The following is an 18117-nucleotide window of genomic DNA, read 5'->3' on the forward strand; positions in this document are numbered from 1 at the left end:
TTTCTTGTCTTTGTTTTTGTGAAATCAGTCTCTCACTGATTTCCCTTGCAAGAATCTCATATGGCTGATAGCTTCCCAGTGTGATGTAGACTGGCAGTCATGCAGAGGCTTCATATATAGATGTGAATCATGCACAGTATAGTAAAAACTTAAAGAAAACCAAATATTTTACATTGAAAAAGGGTTACAGTTGACTTCATTGTACGACACATTAAATCCCAAATCTCAATTTCAAAAGAACGCAGTATGGTGCTAGGTAGAAAATGAAATATTCCATCAATGTGGTGGTACTGAAGCTTGACTCCTGCAAGTATTTTAAATTATTACCATTTGCTTAGAGAATAATGTAACCACTAACACAGGAAATATGTAACACTGAAATTATAATGTTCTGCATATATACAGATTTGGTCTTGTGCACATTTTCCAAATTATAGTATTGGCTGATTTTTTTCCCCTCCTTTTAAGATTCACTTTTCTTGCAGAGAAAAATGGCTAGTTTGTTTTTCCAAAACAAAACAGCCCATTAATGTTTAATCTGTTTGTTTTTTACTATAGTTAAATAATTGCAGTGTCCCATAAATGTGTAGTTTTGTAATAGCTTAGCTAACTCTAATTCTTATTCTTGCAGCCTGGAGTTCTAGGATATTTTGAGTTCAATGCTTCACCTCAGCCTCCCGGTTATTTGACATTCTTCACATCAGCATTACATTCATTAAAGAAAGGTAAAAGCTTAATCTTAAGAATTTAAGGCACCTTTGCAAATAGTTTACATATGTGAACTTCAGTTCTCATCTGAAATATTTTGTAATTTGAGAATTACAGCTCTTAGTATTGGTCTGACAACTAAGTTGTATTCCTTTGTTAATAGACAATGAATGGATTAAGGAATAAAACAAAAATTAATTGAATAAAAGGTATCTTATATATGTTGTGGACAGGCAGAGTGGAATAAAATACATAGTGTGTTTATCCTTCGTCACATTTTCATAGCATAATAAATGTGATCTTCATTTTGTATAGTTTACTAAATATATCCAGCAAGTCTTATTTGCCAAATCTCTCCACTTTATTGAAGGAACTGCAGTTCCTGTTTCATGTCACATTTCATTGTTACTATTTGGGTACAAAAGTACTCAAAAGTAAATATAATTTTTGTAGCCAAATGAAAATGAAGCAAAATCACAAGTCTAAGTAAAACTGAGTGCATTCCTGTTTTTAGGATCTGATCCTTCAAACAGTTACACTTGAGTAGCTTTACTCATATGAGCGATCTCTTCAAAAACATAGATTTGAGATTGCTGATTTGCCACTTAAAGTTCATGGTATGTTTGTCTATTTTTCAGGTAAGTTTTGTTTTACACTGGAGTCAGAAGTCTGGTAGTGCAAGACATGACACTGGGGCTTATCCTCAGGTCTTTCCTGTCTCTTTGTTTAATTTAGCTTCTGGCTTTTTCACTTTCCCCATTTTACATTACTTAATGTCTCGGAAACGTCTTGTGAATCTCTTCAAGTTACCTTTTCCACTGAAAGATGCTAAACAAAGAAATATTTACTTCCTTGGGGGTGATTATGGTAAAACGAAGATAGATTCTTCTTACATGGAGCTTGGGTTAGGCAACTGCTAACAAAAGGAGATGCACCTCCCACAGTGGTCACTTAAAATCAAGAAATTTGACCCCCCCCCCCAAAAAAAAAGAAAAAAAAGGTTATGTATAAAGAAGAACTAAATCTTTCTTCATTTCTTTTTTAAGGGGGAGAAGTAAAACTCTGAGAGTGGGCTCTGTTGCTGACTGATGATCATTGATTTGGTTTATGTCTGTTTTAGTGGCTAGTAGATGGATATTCATGCTGATGGGGGTAGGTTGACTATCTAAGCAAAGGACATATCTGTATTTTGGAAAGTTTTATTCTAGTTTCCACATTAAAGGAGAACTAACCCCCCAAATGTTTCATGTTTCAGTGCATAAACATAAAGCATAACGTATTTATATGTATTTTGAAAGGTTATTTTAAAATGTAGTTGTGTTCCTATTGTAGCTTTTTAAGTGCTGAGCATTTTTACCACATTTCCTAGGAGCAGAAGCAATGATGTCATAAACTAAAGTGCTTTACACACCACTGAGCAGGCCTCCCTAATTAAACCATCAGTTTCTTAACTCTGAGTACATTGCAGAGAAAAGTGCACAAAACATTCCTGCATTTAAAATGCTTCATCTCTGAAACAAGAGCTTGTACACCAAGAATAAATACAGTGTAAAATATAATTACAAAAATATTTAAAGAACATTATTTGTTTTCATGTTTGCAGCCTGTAAATGTCATAATTTTTTTAGGTGTAATGAACATGGTATCTGGATAATTTCATGCCAAATGTTGTGGAAACACTAAATAATAAAACTTTTATAGCCTCTTTTATCCAGTTTGTTGCATACATTATATTAATTCTCACAACACACTTGTGAAAAGAGTAATTATCATTGACCCCACTTCATAGGTTGGGGACCTGCGGTATAAAAAGATGGAGTAGCTTGCCCAAGATAAGTGGCAAAACTTGGCAGAACAGAGTAGTCCCAGCTTTCAGTTTGATATATTATTAATTATTCATCCTTTGAGACCCAATCCTTATTTTATGTTTTTAATTTTCCTTAATTATGCAGATCAATAATTTGTGTTTTAAAATGCTGAGGAAGACAGGTTGTCTTATTTTTGCTGGTTGAGTAATTCTTTTAACTCTCTTACGTGTTTTGTCATATACATTAAGGCAAACTAGATACCTTATAAAGAAAAGGAGTACTTGTGGCACCTTAGAGACTAACCAATTTGTTTTAGCATAAGCTTTCGTGAGCTACAGCTCACTTCATCGGATGCATTTCCGATGCAGTGAGCTGTAGCTCACGAAAGCTTATGCTCAGATAAATTGGTTAGTCTCTAAGGTGCCACAAGTACTCCTTTTCTTTTTGCGAATACAGACTAACACAGCTGCTACTCTGAAACCTGTCTAGATACCTTATAGTTTGCACTAGCCGGGTCTATACAGGGCAGCTATAGCACAGCACATTTAGAGCACTTTACAAATTACACCCCTCAAATGTGCTTTGCTGTGACATGTAGACAAGCGCTTATACTCTTAGATTGTTCAGAAGAATTATGCTGCCATCTTTAACACACACTATGACAGTAAGATTTAATCTATAAGGTATTTATTATGATGGGAAAGCAGAGTAGGAGGAAAAAGCTGATTGTTGTTCTGTGGCATGAAATCCTATTCAAGGAGCTGATTCTAGAAGGTATAGAGCATTGATGTCAGTGGATACGGGTACTTAGCACCTTGTAGGATCAGATCATTGATGAGGTAAATTATGAATAATTGCTTTGTTGTGACATCACATTTTTGTTCAACTGAAAATTGAACTTTGTGAATATTTTTCGATCTCTGAATGTGTACGCATAGAATTCTTAATTTTTAGTTCTTCTTTGTGTAATTATCCACATGGGTTCAACTCTTTGATATTGTGTGTCATGCACCCTGATTTTTTTTGGCCAGTAGTGTCTGTTCAGGCTGTGCCTGCACCCTAGCTGTCCTTGTGTATCCCCATCCAAGGGCTATAAGGGGGAATGGGCCCTACTGACCCTCAGTTTCTTCTTATTGATCGTGCCAGTGAGACCAAACTCCTGCAGTTTCCCCCTGTTTTCTGTGTGCACTGTGCAACTGACCTTAGTTAGTAATCTTACTATTTAGGTGATTGTTAGTTAATTCATTCTTATAGTTAGTTAGATGTTGCCCATTGCGGGGGGAAAAAAATCTAATCTTTTCTTCAGTAGGTTTCAACTTTGGTACAAAGTGCCTTGGTCCATGGAGCCTTGGTACCTACCACGTCCGTATCCATGGTGATAATGTGCAGCTTTCTATATCTGTTTTTCAGTTTATATGGCATCTGTTTAATACTCTAGGTGCTATAAACCAGCAAATATAGAAATATAAGTGTATGCATATATATTAATGCAAAGGTTAAAGACACTGTCAACTTAATTTTTTTTTAAATGACAAAACATAATTTTCTGATAGAGCACCCTTTAATTAATACATCCTGATTTTTTAAAATTCTTTAGTATTTTTAATAAATATTTTTCTTCTCTCCTGTGGATGCTTGAATATTTTCAATAAGGGAGAAACTGACTTATATGGGGAAATGATGATGCTAATTGTACACAAAGTACTATCAGATGGACAGAGTAAACAAACTGGAAAAACAGAGAAATATTTTTGTCCCGCTTCTGTTAGTTATCGTAAGCTTAGGTGTTTAGCTATAGTATGCATACAGTTTTCAGACAGAAGTGTGATTTTTGAAGTTTTGTCCTTAAAAAACCAAACAGAACTTGCTCATATCTGCTTAGTATTCACTCAAAACGCACAGATAATGATATTAGGAACCATAATTTAGGTTCCCTATCCTTCACCCATCAATCCAACATTTAGGATGATAATATAGACTCTTGATTCAGCAAGACATTTAAACACATGCTTAATTTGAACTTTAACTGTTTGTTTCAACACCACTAGTCAAATGCTCTGCACTGTTAGCAACACTGGTGGTCCCACTGGCTAAAAGAGGAGGATTCTGCAGTTGGATTTGTGACCCATGCAGGTAAAACCTTACTGCAGCAGAAACAGTTCAGTTAAACCAAAACTTGAGGTTGCTAAGTACAGATGGCGCTCAAGACCGAAGATCTCAGTAAAAACTGAAAGGAAGCAGAGTTCTTGAGACATCAAATGTCGATGACCATATTTGTAACAAGAGTAGGCATATAGAATGTATGAACTTTGTGTAGTAAGGGAAAGCTGGCACAAGTTACAGAAAATATGAAAACAATACCATGTTTCATTGCACTGACACATACTTGGTGTCAGTGCAATGAGAAGGGCAGGGAGTGACAAGATGTTGTCTGGTGGTGCTACAGTCTTATACTCAGGAGAAGGAATGCACAAAAGAAGTGTAGGAATTATGCAGGATAACATTCCAGTGAAGACCCTGCTGGCTTGAGAACCAATGAATGGCAGAATAACAGCCAGTCTGCAAACAAGACATATCAAGTGTACAATAATCCAAGTGTATGCACCAACAAATTCAGCAGGCGACCCTGAAATGGATACGTTCTTTGAGCAGGTACAGCAAATTTTGGATAATGTGCCTAACCATGATATCATAGGCAAAGAAGTGGAAGGCATCCATGCTGATAATAGCAAACCGCTTTTGATTCTCTGTGGCACAAACCCTCTAAAGATAGGAGTCAGTCTCTTCCAGTATAAGAGGATCCACAAGCTCACATGGAGATCAGCAAAGAATGCAACTGTTAACCAGATAGACCATGTGTGTGTATCTCAAGGGTGAGCATCATCTTTGAGGAGTGTCCCTACCCAGATGTTGGCTTGGATGATTATCTTTTAGTGGCCACGTTACAATGTAAACTTAAAAAGATCATAAAGACAGACAAAAAGAGTGTTACAGCAATAGCAAAGTTCAAGGACAACAAAATACAGATCAGATTGCTTTTAGAAACAGTTACAGTATTTTACAGGCGCAGGAAAGTGTGGAAGACAGATGGTCAAATTTGAAGACTGTAGTTGAGACAGCTGGACCTCCAAAAGGTGTAGAAGAAAGATGCATGGATTACATCTGGAACACGGGCAGCAGTTAACAAGCAGAAAGTTCTGAAGGCAAAAAAGGACCGAGCAAGACACAGGCAGAGCTTTTACAGGCAGATGCAAGATGCAGAGAAAAAGTCAAAAAATAAAGAAGAGAAGCAGGCAAGACAGAAATGCCTGGGTGCAGGAGAAGTCTGCAGAGGCACAAGATGTACCACTGAGAGAGACTTCAAACAACTCTACAGAATAGTGAAGGACCTCTTAGGAAGAAGCAGTTCAAGACGGGTGATGCCCATCAGGGACTCTTATGGACAGATGTTGGAAACACATGAAGAACAAGCCAGCTGAAGGAAAATACTATTTCCATTCCATATTAAACTGTGTAGAGCCACAGTCATACACAGGTTCCAGAGGAATGCCTATGTTAAGTTAGAAATAGAAGAGGGACCAATAAATAACACCCAATGAAATTAAAGCAGCCATCGAAGGCCTCAAACGGGAAAACTTCTGAAGATGACAGAATTCAAGCAGAGGTACAGTGACAAGAGGATATAGAATGCGCTGTCATTACCTGGAAAGACGTACCATGACTAGCGAGCGCACATAATCAGTGCGGGAACTGGACTGGCCAATATGCCAGCAGCACAGGAGGGTCTAAAGTTTAAGTTGCATGCTTAAATACCTTCCTGAATGGCACAATAGTGCTAATATAAAATAACTTGATAAGCAGTTTTTATTTCCTGTTGTTTTGCATTAAGAATCCAAAATGCAAAAGGCTGTTCTGATGTCTAAATATGCAAAGCTTGTAAGGTTGATAAATTAAGATTTGTGTTGGTTATTCTAGTTACGTTCTGCCTACTGAGGTTTTCTCTATCGCCTTATTTTATTCCTTTCATATTTCACTTGTAATGAGCAAATACAGAATGTTGAACATTGGGGAAATATCCTCGTGTCTTTTCACTGCATTTACATTTTAATGTAAAATGCTTCTTATAAACAGCATATAACACTGTAAGAGAGGTTTGTTTTCACAGTCTCAGTACACAGATACTTTCTTATAAAAGGTGTATTTCCTTGAGGTAGTAGTTTTGTGTATGTGCAAAAAAAATCTTGAATTTGGCGGTTTTAGTTTTTGATGTACATAAGAGTTTTTTTCATGGCTTGTTTCTTTTGAATAGCTTTTATTTGGGATTGTAATGTGTGTATTAATAATACCTATGCTTTTTACTTAAGACTCTATTTGAGGACTAAAAGTGCTCTACGAACATTATCTAAGCCCAACAACGTTCCTATGAGGAGGCAGATATCATTGTACTCATTTTACAGATTAATAAACTGAGGAACAGATTGGTTGACTGGCTTACCCAATAGGTTTTGAATACTTGAAAGTCATTTATTTTGAGGCAGCTTTCCACTGCAGTAGTGGTTTTAAAATCCCTGTATACAAGTGGGCAGGCAAGTAAACATTCTGAAATAAATGATCTGACATCCACTTTTTCCCCAAAAGGCAGACTGGAGAGATTAAGAAATACAGTTGTTTGTCTGATTAACTTTGGACTTCACTGATGTATTAAGGCTGTGACTGGAATTTTTTTTGAAAGATACAGAATAATTAATAACAAGAGAACAGTATCTGTAGTGCTGTTGTTTGTTTCCACCAAGACCTTGCCATTCAGTATTACACTCCTGAAAGCATACCAGTTTTGTTGTCGTTCTACCACTTGATTCTGGCTAGAATTTAGACATGTTTTGCTGTTTTAAGTCGCTAACTGTGAAATTTGATCTTTGTCTATCTTGAAATGCCTGTAATGTATTGCTCTTTTATTTGTTAGGAGAAGTGGACATTGGGGGAGCTGCCTGCAGTTCTTGACTGTTTCTTTCTCTGTAAAGAACACTTTTTTAAAATTCAGTTTGGTGAGAGTTTGTTCTTTTGGCTATTAGAGGAGGGATAAAAAATATCTCTACTTTTGAGAGAGAGAGAGACTTTGAGTCATAGAGGGATTCTGCTGTACATTGCTGCTTTGCTTGTTCCAAACATTGAATCAAAAAGTAATAAAAAACTAGAAATGTCAGAGATTACTTGTAAAATCTTATTTGTCTAACAGAATTGATTATATAAACTGTTTAGCATTCTCTTCTTTAATCTTTCACTGTAAATTTCTGTGATCTGTAATTTCAGTGTATCTACTTATAGGTAGGGTTACGATTTTGTCACGGAATTCACAGAATCTGTGACTTCCAGAAACCTCCATGACTTGAGCCTGCAGCGCCTGAGAGCTGCAGGGTCCCCCCATTGCCCGTGGAGGCTGGGAATTGTGGGACCCCGAGAACCCAGCTGCTGCGGACAGGGGACGGAGTGCCCCAGGAGCTTCCAGCTGCTGTGGGCAGTGAGGGTGCTTTGGGTGGTGGGGGAGCCCTGCAGCTCCCGGCTGCTGGGGAGCTCGGAGCCGCCACGGGTGGCCGGGGTGCCCAGGAGCTCGGGGCAACCGGGATGTCCCGGAGCTTGGAGCTGCCGCGGGTAGCTGGGGTGCCCCGCAGCTCCTGGGCTGCTGCGGGCAGAGGGGATGCCCCGCAGCTCCCAGCTGGGCCCCAAGGGCTGGTGTGGGACCCCCGCAGGTTCCCATTTTGTCATGCATATTTTAGTAAAAGTCATGGATAGGTCACCGGCTTCCGTGAATTTTTCTTTATTGCCCATGACCTGTCTGTGATTTTTACTAAAAATATGCGTAACAAAATCTTGGCCTTACTTCTAGGCCTTAAAACTGCTTGCATTAAAGTCAGGTTCTTAGTCTGGTCATATTTGTATCCAAACTAAAAAAAAAAAAAAGGTCTGTGCTCCACTACCTGTTTGTTTTTTTTATCACGAGATATGTGTACAATCCAGTGGGTGACCAGTTTCCTTGACACACACTTACAGAATTCCCACTACATCGATGGGAATGAAGCATTGAGGGGGAAGTATATGCCACAATGCATTGTTATATATGTATTTGATTTGTCCAATTTATCACAAAGAATAAGTATCAGAAAAGAGCTGTAAACCTTCCTTCTGGCAGAGTCCACGTGCAGCTAGAACTCTCATGAAAGTAGGTGCTGCTACTGGCAAGGAGGGACCTGATTCAGTTCCTCGCCTTTGTTGCTTCCACTAGCGGAACTTCATCCTGGCCAGAAGTAAAGTTGTGCTCCCAAAGCAATGCCTCATAGTGTGAATTCCCTGGTCAGGGTCTGTCTGGTTCAGGGAAGTGCATTTTTCAGGGTGACTCCAACTTTATGGCTGTTGATTTGAGTTATAGAGTAGCTAAGCTAATATCTGAATTTCAGCTTTTTCCTACCGTGTTTAATAAATGAATAATTCACTAAGGTGAATAATGTAATGCTAAATGAGTGCTCCAACTCTCTGAGTAAACAGACACGTGATGAAATCATTTGTATTAGCAAAATTTGTAATCGCATATATTGAGACAGCTTGTTTTGCTTCATATAAATTGTAGAGTGAAAGATAAGCAAAAAGAAACATTACTATTTGGAGTTGAGCAAACGTTAATCTTATTACAAAACAGATTGTTATATTCTTTCAACAATGTACAGTACTTGTTTGGTATGGTCCAGACAACTGAGTTGTCTGTTACAAATGTGCAATTTAAAAGCTTGACTTGGAAATTAGCTCACTTAGGTATCCTAAATAATTATATTAGATTCTTAAAATCATGCTCTTGCATAGTCTGTGAATTGAGACTGTTTAATCTGCTGAAACTGTCACACATTAATGCAAAAAATTAGTAATATTTTACCATAGCACAGGTCAAACTATATATTTTCTCTCTCATTGCTTTTACTCTTTAAATTTACACCAAATTCTGCTGAAATAGTAATAGAAATATTTTTGCTCCAAATCTTGGATCATAGAATACAGATGTCATACGAGATGTAATATGCTCAACTGGACTAAATTTTTACTAAACCATTTTCTCCTACATTTTATTTTATTTTATTTATTTATTAATTACAATAATCAACATTTGTTTTTATCTGATTACAGGCTGAAGTTTTTATACTGCAAATTAAGACATTTGTCTCTGTTAGAGTTGGGTGAACCTTGCAAATAGCAAATTCACTTTAACAGAATTCAAAATCCTTTTTATTTTCTTTAACCTCCATGAGTAATTTGCCCATTCCAAGTTTCTGTAAAATGTTCCTTGTGTGTGAGATATTTGGGCAGATTCACTACTATCATGAGTGGGCAAACTCCACTGTGGAATTGTGCTCACTTACACCAGTAATAAATATGTGTTCATAAAACTGCTTTTAATGTCAGACTTCTTCAAATGCCATTTATACTCCACCTTTATTACACAGTTTTTTGAGTCCACAGTAAAATAATCTAAACCAGTGGCTCACAAACTTTATTGGTTAACATGTTGCTTTCTTAAAAAAATTGAGAACTGAAATGATGGAACATTAAGCTCATATACCACAATTAGGGAACCCCTGATCTAAACTGTAATACTGTACTTTCCTAAAGGTCAAAATTGCTATTTATGGGAATGTAGCAGAATAAAATTTTATCATGAGTATCTATCAGGTCACAATATTTTTGTGGCTTTTAATTGACATTTAATCAGAAATTTTTTTTTCCTGAAAAACATAAGACTCGCCTCCATCTTTGGAGAGACCTCTTAGCTGAGTGGGAGGATATGAATCCCTTTCACCAAGGAGTATGATCTCTGGCATTCCTAGGTTGATTTTATAATCTGAGGGAACTAAAAGGACCCTGGAGACCTATTATGTTTATTTGCTCTATTCCTTTGTTAGATGTGCTCTGTCAAATTTTCCTTCTTATAAATCTTTGCACATTTTTTTTCAGATCATCCCATCACTATTTGTCTTTCATGAACTATAATGTTTTCTCCATTCAGTTAGTCTTTATACTTTGTCTGGTTTTGGCTTTCAATCATTTATTTTTTGCTTTTTTTTTTTCCTTTTAGTTTCTTTATATTAGTCACCTGCACTGAATTTTTCATTGTTTTATTATATAAAATTGTGTAATTTAAATCTGATGACTTATGTTTTATTTTTGTTATAATTTGGTTTAGCATAATCTAGTTGAAACTACAGTAGAACCTCAGAGTTACAAACACCAGAGTTACAAACTGACCAGTCAGCCACACACCTCATTTGGAACCGGAAGTATACAATCAGGCAGCAGCAGAAACCAATAAATAAGTAAATAAAGAAATAAAGCAAATACAGTACAATACTGTGTTAAATGTAAACTATTAAAAACATAAAGGGAAAGCAGAATTTTTCTTCTGCATAATAAAGTTTCAAAACTGTATTAAGTCAATGTTCAGTTGTAAAGCTTTGAAAGAACAACATATTTTGTTCAGAGTTATGAACATTTCACAGTTACGAACAACCTCCATTCCGATGGTGTTCGTAACTCTTGAGGTTCTACTGTATTGAAAACTGAGTACAGTAGGAACTATTTTAAGTGAATATGCAAGAGACAAGCCAAAACTGGACATTTAATAGAGGCCATCTTATTCAGTTTGCACACTACATAATTTTTTTTAAAAAATGAACTGTAATAAATGGCAGAGATGAGTGAGAGAAAGGAAGCCTGGGTGCAGCTAAATCCACACTAAAGGTTGCCTCACAAGTGTAACCCATATCTTCAGTCTCTGCTTTAAGCTTTCCTGAGGGTTGCTAATAACATTTTGCATCTATCTATCTATCTAGTTTATATATATTTATTTTTGCTGGTCACTTGAATTGCTCCTAATGACATGGTTTGTTGTAATTAAACTAGAAAGAGTGTGAGAAGGAATGAAATAATATGATCAACCTATTTGGGTTGGTTTATTGTTTTTTTGTTTCTCAAAGACTGTTCAGGTGACCGCAGAAGAACACACGTGCATATGATAGATTTCTGGGATAACTGTCCAAATTACAATTACTGGAAATGTTTGTTTTTCATTTTTTTATTCTTCAAACCTTTTCATCATTACCTGCAGTACTTATGTTTTGGAGAAGTAAAATGGGTTTACTTCCTTTGACCCAGCTATGGCTGCATCTGAATTCTGTATCCTCTGACATTGCACTACTAGGGTTGCCAGGTATCCGGTTTTCGACCGGAACGCCTGGTCGAAAAGAGACCCTGGCGGCTCCAGTCAGCACTGCTGACAGGGCTGTTTAAAGTCCAGTTAGTGGCGCAGCAGGGCTAAGGCAGGCTCCCTGCCTGCTTTGGCTCCGCATGGATCCTGGAAGCAGCGACCTGTCTCCCCTCCAGCTGCTACATATAAGGGCATCCAGGGGGCTCTGCACACTGCCCCCACCCCAACCGCCGGCTCCGCAGCTCCCATTGACCGGGTACCGCTCTGAGGACTTAGTCACTTGAAAAAAACCTGCTTTCGTTAGTTATAACCATAACAGTATGCTTTTCAGATATGTATGAGAATTTTAAATTAGCACAAGAATCAACTCTATGACGTCCGAGGACTTGTCATCCAAATTCCACATAAATCCTACATACTGTGAAACACTGCGTAATGTTGTGGGATCCAAGTAAGTCCTGGAAGCCATTTTGATGAAAGCATCTTTAGTAATATATGCACTTGTACGTAAGGGTATTTGGTGTGTTTGTTTGTTGTTCAACATAAGCACCTTACAAGTAAATTTTTACTTGTAAATATTATGCAAACAAACTTTTAGATCAACTTCTTATAAGGTATTATTACCTTCCCATCATCACTCTGATGTGGCTTGGCAATCCTAAAGCCTGGCTCAAATTTCAGATTCTAAAGTATGTAAGTTTTCAATTCTTTATCTAAATCCAATGGATTGTTTGTGTGCCTATGCAATTCTTTCTTGAGGTGACCTTTTTAAGAATCTTTAACTCCAATTTGTCAGCTGTTTCTATAAATTGCTTTTGGTGACTAATAACTGGTGACCCTCATAGTTCCAGATATGGATTTATATAAGCTTCTTAGCTGGCAATTTTTCTCTCCCTCTTCCCTGCCCTCCACAAAAAATTACATTTGACTAGTATAGATATCTTTAAATGCTTCTTTCTTGACTCCTTGCTTGGAAATGACTTCTGTCTATCTAGTCAGCTGCTGCTAACTATCAGCAATGGCTTTTTCAGTTTTGGCTTTTATGAACTATTCTAAAATCCTAGATGATGTTGTTATTAGTTGTGTAAATTACAGATGTCTTTTTCCTTCTCCCATAAATCTTGTGAATTACGTTACAGTCAGATCTCTTCACTTCAGTAGTCCCGGCAGGCATTAGAGGTTTTTGCTGTGTACAGTATTACTTTGCTGGGGAATCTCTGAGATAGAATTCTTTTCTTAAGGTGAATCCTTTGCCTGGTCATCCTGAGATTTGCCTTTGACTTCCTTTGTTCTCTTCCCTTTGGTGGTGACTGCAACATTCATCTTGTAGGCTCTACTGTGTTTGCTAACTTCCTCTGTATCATTAAACTGTACAGACATTTCTGATTATACTGTGTTGTGTTGCTTCATCACTTGTGTTATTGCATCCCTACTATATTCCCTGAGAAGCCTTAAAAGGGACAGAGGTCCAAAATGTTAGAATATTCAATTTTATTTGTGTAAGGCAACTGCAAATTCTTAGGTAACTTTATAGGAGTCTAAGACCCCCCAGAATATTTTTTTGTTTTTAATAAGTAATTGGAGTTACATTCAGTGTCTTATGTATGGTTCGATTTGACTCTATTTGGAAAGATGGGGTGACATTCATACAGGTGGAGAGAACTGGCGCAAGGCCCTTGAACACTTAAGTTCTGCATAGAATTGCTCGCTTGCTGGCTAGGCAGCTGCACAAAGGAGCTTGTGTTCCCAGTGCGTGCAAAGAAAAAAGGTCTGCACACTGGCCCCAGATAGTCCAGTATGCAAGGCTACATTGAACACGAGCTAGAGGAGGGACTGCAAATCTGAGTTTTTGTGTGGATCCAGTAACCCAGACAACAGGCACAGGAATTGCTGTTGCCCTGCTCCAACCAAAAACTGGAATATCAACCTAGTCGTCCTTTGGAGTGGATTTTACTCAAATCTGTACACATGAAGTGGATTTTATCCAGAGGACTTGATCCTACCCCAGTTGATTTCAGTTGTTCATGGAGTCCATAGCTAATAAATTATGAGGTGGTGTGTGTTAAGAGCCTTATTGGCTTGAGTTGGGGATGGCTACATTATTCTAGAATGGTAAAGCCACTTGTGACTTTTGCAAAAAGAAAAGGAGTACTTGTGGCACCGTAGAGACCAACAAATTTATTTGAGCATAAGCTTTCGTGAGCTACAGCTCACTTCATTGGATGCATTCAGTGGAAAATACAGTGGGGAGATTTATATACACAGAGAACATGAAACAATGGGTGTTACCATACACACTGTAAGGAGAGTGATCACTTAAGATGAGCTAATACCAGCAGGAGAGCGGGGGCGGGGGAGCCTTTTGTAGTGATAATCAAGGTGGGCCATTTTCAGCGGTTTTGTGGATCATTTCAAATTAGCTGCTAAATCTTCATATTTAATCATGCTGTCATGTATTTCATAGATGTCACATATTTTACAGAAAAACAATTTTAAAAATGTTTTAGAGTTTAAAAAGTTTTTAATTGGTACATTTTTTCATATTCCTCCACCCAGTAAAGCCAGGTTGCCTTACTTAGCAGTCTTGCTGTATAGACCACAGAGGGAGAGAGAAATTATAACTAATACATCTTATTAGTGGGGGAGGGGGGCAGGGGGAAAATAAGGAAATGCTTCTCTAGTAGGTTTTTTCTTGTTGCACTTGTTTGTTTTTAAATGGAGTTTGTTTGAAACTGCTGGGAGGTTTGGAATATGGGAAGTAGCCTCTGCAATGATTTGCTGTTTGTGTTACTGTGGTCTGGTCCAGGCACCCATTGGGCCTGGGCCATCGGTTCCTGCCATGGCCTGCCCCATGAAAAGTCTGTTGGATGAGGTGGTGATACATGCCAAGTGGGTTTATGAAGAAAATGTTCTACAGCAGTATTTGTTTATTATACAAAAGATGGTATATAAGACCCTTGGATTTGATTTAATAGCAGAACAGCATACGATGAAAGTGAAAGCAGGATGATTATAGTTGTGACAAAGAGGATATTTTCTGTAATATTTTTATGAAGACTATGTATGCCTCAGTTTCCCTCTGTACTTTGCATTGCATCCAGTGGACACAAGTGTTAACACTGCTCTTGAAGCAGCATAGGAAACACATGTGTCTCACTTTGCTGTTTGGATGGAATGAATCTGTTGCTGAGAAACTGGTTGAAACCGAGCTAGAGCAATAAAGGGTTTAGAGAGGCAGTGGAAGCCCTGAGGATTGAATGATCTATGCTCAATATGGGGAGGCTCCAGCAGGTGGAGTTGTGAACTTGGCATGGTCCTGCCTGGAGACAAAGAACTTGTGACCAGCAGAGGATAGAGTGGGCTTCTGAAAGAGGCTGGCTGCTCTCACCTACGACTGATAAAGAGGTCCGAGTGGATAGACTCCTCTACAGCTTGGCTGGTTAATTGTGCTGGCTTGGCCATAGGGACTGTGTTTTAGCTTTCATTTCTTTATGCTATCCTAAGGACTTCCATTGCTGTGTTTCAGTTGTCAAAAAACCCTACTCTGTTTTGAAAATGCTGCTTAGTGTCATTTCAGATGCTTGCTGTGGTGCATTAGTCCCTGAAGAGTGCACAGTTCTCTCACCAGGAGTGTATCTCAGTGTGGACTTGCAGGGGAGAATTCATAGCATACAACAGTGGTGGTGAAGCCAGAGGCTCGGTTTCGGAGGTAGTAAGGTTGTATGGCCTATCCTGAGACCCCTTGTGGATCTGGCACACTACAGGGTTTCCTCCAAGAGACTATTCAAAAACTGTAGCACCGATCCTGTGGATCCATGATGGTAATGAAATATGACAGTTTTGGCAGCTGCACTCTTTTGATGGCCACTCTTTGTGACCAAGTGGCTGGAAAAGTACTGCCTTGTGGGAATTGGCTGCTGGAGTTTGGGTCATTTGATTCCCCCTTATTGATTCAGCAGCATAACCAATAGGTGCTTGATTTCAAGCATGTGAGTGGCCCTGTTGACTTCAGTGGGACTGTTTACGTAGTCAAAATCATGCTCAATTAGGGCTATGATCATCAAGGGGAGGGTAGGACAGACATAGTAAAACTGGAATATGTTCACTTCAGTTTAAACCAAAACAATATCTTTGGAAGTGATATTTGTTTTATGCTTTGGAAGACTTCAGTGATATATTATTTTTAAAAAGCTGATAAAGTAGTTGTGTTGGCAGAAGGGAACTAGTGGAGGGAGTCAGTTGAGACCATCAGAGATTCATGATAAAGGCACTGCTGTGCAGTTTATCACTTGGTTTAACACAGAGATATCACTTCTGTGTGTTTTAATGTGCGTTGTTTAATTCTGAGCTGTGATGTTGCAGCAGTGAGTCAAAAGGATCTCATGGTGCCAGAACTGCGACTCATACCATTCAAAGTTTCTAACAACATTTTATGTGTTCAACATGGTACTAAGATGTAGCTGTATTAGAATATGTGGCTCTCAAATGATGCTATAATACACACTATAGAGTTACATAGGCAGACTTCTTCACTGAGCCAGATAGAAAGTAATACAAAGCCTTTTGGTTAATCCATAAATCTTTTAAAGGGTACTCCTGGGGGAATTCTGCGCCACTGTGCATGTGTGTATTTAATGAGCCCTACAGACTTCTATTTTTTTGTTAGGCCATGTCAGGAGACGGGGTCTGTGGGGTGTTTGGGGGGTTGGGGGGGGTTAAACAGGGACTCATAAGGGCTAGTGTGGGAGGACAGACTGGGGTAGGGGCTGAATGGGAGTGGAGGCACAGGGCCACTGGGGGAGGGAGATGCAAACACACAGGGGGAGGTGGGGCAGAGCTACATAGGGACAGGGGAGTGGCTGGGTGAGGGCACAGAGACACATGGGATCAGGAGCAGATGTACCTTACTGAATGGGAGAGGCTAGGGGTCATCCAGAGTCTGCATGGGGGAAGCTCCCTAACAATCCCTCCCTGCTCTCCCCCCCTGCCACGCCCCCCGCAAAAAGAGACAAAAACTCCTGTTCCATACTTTCCCACCCAAACCCAACAGCCCTCCAAGTTCACACCCAGGCTCCTGCCCAGCAATTTACTTCCCTCCGTTATCCCTGATTCCCCTTTGCACTGCTTCTGAGGGGTGTGGGAAATATGGTTCTGTATTGGAGTTTAAATGAATTATTACTCAGAGTTCTGTATTTATATGCCTAGTAAGGAATCTATTTATTAAAAAAATTCCTGAATCTTTTTTGTTGTCTGTATTGTTACAGACAGACTTGCTGACAGGTATTTTGAAATAAATGACCAAAAATAATTGAAATTGGTGTGATTCTAGTGTGTTATTTTGACAAATGAAATATGCAGAATTTTGCAGAATTTTAAAATACTGTGTGCAGAACTTTTAATTTTTTGTGCAGAATTCCACCAGGAATAGAAGGTGAACGGTGGATGAGTTAGTCAATAAATATATAGGTATTTATTCCCAATTCCCTTATGATAGTTTGTGTTCCTACCCTTCAAATACCCCCTTCGCCACCTCCGCTCTGGGCCACTTTCATGAGAGCATTCTCAAACAAGAAGTGGTGTGTCTCTTACAGCGAGGAGAGAGCGATTAGGTTCCTCTTCAGTAGCAAGGGAGGGGTTTTAGTTGACATATTTCCTAGTCCTCAAAAAGAAAGGCAGTTAGAGACCCATTCTTAACCTCTGTCATCTCAACCAGTATATTCACAAACTCAAGTTTCACATGGTCATGGTGGCATCTATTATAATTCCATCCCTGGAAAAAGGACACGTGGTTTACAGCTCTCAACATGGATGCCTGTTTTCACATGGACATTTACCTCACTCTCTGACACTTTCTCATATTCATAGTTGGCCCCGACCACTTTCAGCATAGAGTACTCCCTTTTGGCATTGCTGCCACCCACAGGGTCTTTACTAAGGTGTTCTCTGTTGTAGTAGCCTATAGCAGATTATGTGGTTTTACCATCTTCCTCTAACTCGATGATTGGCTCTGTGTTGCCAGGTCCATCACAGCAAGGGCTTACATGCCGAGAGACAGGTGTCAGGCTATGAATGTTGTCATAGACCAGATCATAACCAACACCAGAGTGCCTGTCATGACCCCTCTCTCTTCATGCGCTTACATCACACCTTTTGGAAGACTCCACCTTCATTGCCTACAAGTGTGACTTTAAACTATGTACTCACCAAACTGACAGTCCATGAGCACCATAGCTACTGTTCCCTCCCAAATGATATTGTCCCATCTGGTTTGCATTGGCATTCCATTCCTCGCTTCCTCACTAGACAGGACAGTTGTTTCCAATACATCTGTCTTGGGTTGTGGAGCTCACATAGACA

The 18117-nt window shown here is 38.8% G+C and overlaps 1 protein-coding gene across 2 annotated transcripts in view; it reads left to right on the forward strand.

Annotated features, from left to right (window-relative positions):
* TXNDC11 (thioredoxin domain containing 11) overlaps nt 1–18117 on the forward strand; it is a 101544-nt gene that overhangs the window by 34014 nt on the left and 49413 nt on the right. For both annotated transcript variants that reach the window (XM_048868063.2, XM_048868064.2), the window contains one exon: nt 632–725. In XM_048868063.2, the coding sequence (XP_048724020.1) occupies nt 632–725 (94 nt within the window). The remainder of the gene's footprint in view (nt 1–631; nt 726–18117) is intronic.

Source organism: Caretta caretta, chromosome 10, assembly GCF_965140235.1.
Source record: "Caretta caretta isolate rCarCar2 chromosome 10, rCarCar1.hap1, whole genome shotgun sequence".
In the NCBI taxonomy this organism is placed as follows: Eukaryota; Metazoa; Chordata; order Testudines; family Cheloniidae; genus Caretta; species Caretta caretta.